General features: G+C 17.6%; 1 protein-coding gene across 2 annotated transcripts in view; it reads left to right on the forward strand.

Moving 5' to 3' along the window:
* The window catches only part of LOC102679326, a 429,386-nt gene that overhangs the window by 427,300 nt on the left and 561 nt on the right, over positions 1–1,525 (forward strand). For both annotated transcript variants that reach the window (XM_006614941.2, XM_006614942.2), the window contains one exon: positions 406–495. In XM_006614941.2, the coding sequence (XP_006615004.1) occupies positions 406–482 (77 nt within the window). In that variant the 3' untranslated portion in view covers positions 483–495. The remainder of the gene's footprint in view (positions 1–405; positions 496–1,525) is intronic.

Here is a 1,525-nt window from a genome sequence, read left to right on the forward strand (position 1 = left end):
TAAAATATAAAATACGGTACACTAATATATAGATATATATTTTTAAATAACTTGATAATAAAAAAATAAAAATTTTACAAATAAATTTTACAGATTTTAAATTATCTAATTATCTTATTTGATATTTCATTTCATAATTTCAAAAGAATTATCTGTAACGTAAAACTTGGAAATCAATTATCAATTATCTTGCAGAGCCATATTATTATTATTATTATATATATTAGTTGAATAATTTTTATATTTTAGTTGATTTTTTAAGCATTATACGTAATTGCACTTGATATCTATTAAGAATTATACGATAATAATTAGAGGAATATATTGAAAATATATTTCTAGTAAATATTAATGTTTATTAATGATTACATATAGTTTTTGACACAAGTTATGATTTAATTGCAGGAAATTTGGCTGGTCGATTGTCAATTAACATCCTGCTAGTTGTGTTACATCTGGCATTAATCAACATGTTTAATTGATCGTTTAATCATTAAGGTAAGTAAATTAATATAATATTTTTTCGGAATCATTTTAAAATCATTTTAAAATCAATTTTATTTCATTCAATATTTAGCACTTTAATATCTGTTTATTTAACGTCAGTTTTATCTATCTTTCTGAAATTTTATATCAAATTTTATAAACAACTTTATTTGCATCCCTTGAATAAAACATCAAAGACTTTTTTTAAAAATTATAGATGCACGATGCAAGTAATTTCCATTTGATCTTTTATATTTTTCGACTAACGATCTATTTTGTCCAATTTGACAAAGTTTAATTTAATTAGTTTAAACTTTTTTAGTTTGAACTATATTTTTAAAAATTTCTTGCTTCGAAATAATTAATTAAAAAAGATTAATTTATATATTTATAACATAAATATTTTTATTTTTAGCTTTTTCTTTGAAAATCTTTTCCACATAAAAACTCTTTAATAAATTATCATTTAAATACTTAATAATTTTTTTTTTAATTTATATTTCCATTCTTCTTCAACTTTAAATTATGCTTAACGAAAAAATAAATACTTCGCATAAATGCATTATTCATAAATGCAATATCGCATTTAATAATTAATAAAGTTAAATAATTAGATATTTAATATATACAAAAATGGTTCATTATATAAAAATTGAATGAATTCACTTAAAATTTAACTTACATTTTAATTTAATAACAAATCATATCTTAAAATTATACGATAAATGACAATATCCTAAAAATATCAATGAAGGTTTTATATTTTAAAATTTGGAAAACAGAAATAATTAAAGACAAATTATCAATTGTACTAATTCTTTGCGAGTGATTGAATATATAGTAAATAATATACTAAAATATATAAAAATATATAGATTAAAATTGTAAAATAAAAATAAGTATAGAATAGTTTAAATTAAAATATGAACAAAATTGATTATCCTAGAAGTGTTTGTATAAAATTTAAAATGAATGAAAAAACAAATAAATATATATATTGAGTTATATATTAAAATATATATATTTATTTATTTTTTCA

Source organism: Apis dorsata, unplaced genomic scaffold (genome assembly GCF_000469605.1).
Source record: "Apis dorsata unplaced genomic scaffold, Apis dorsata 1.3 scaffold_204, whole genome shotgun sequence".
Classification (NCBI taxonomy): Eukaryota; Metazoa; Arthropoda; class Insecta; order Hymenoptera; family Apidae; genus Apis; species Apis dorsata.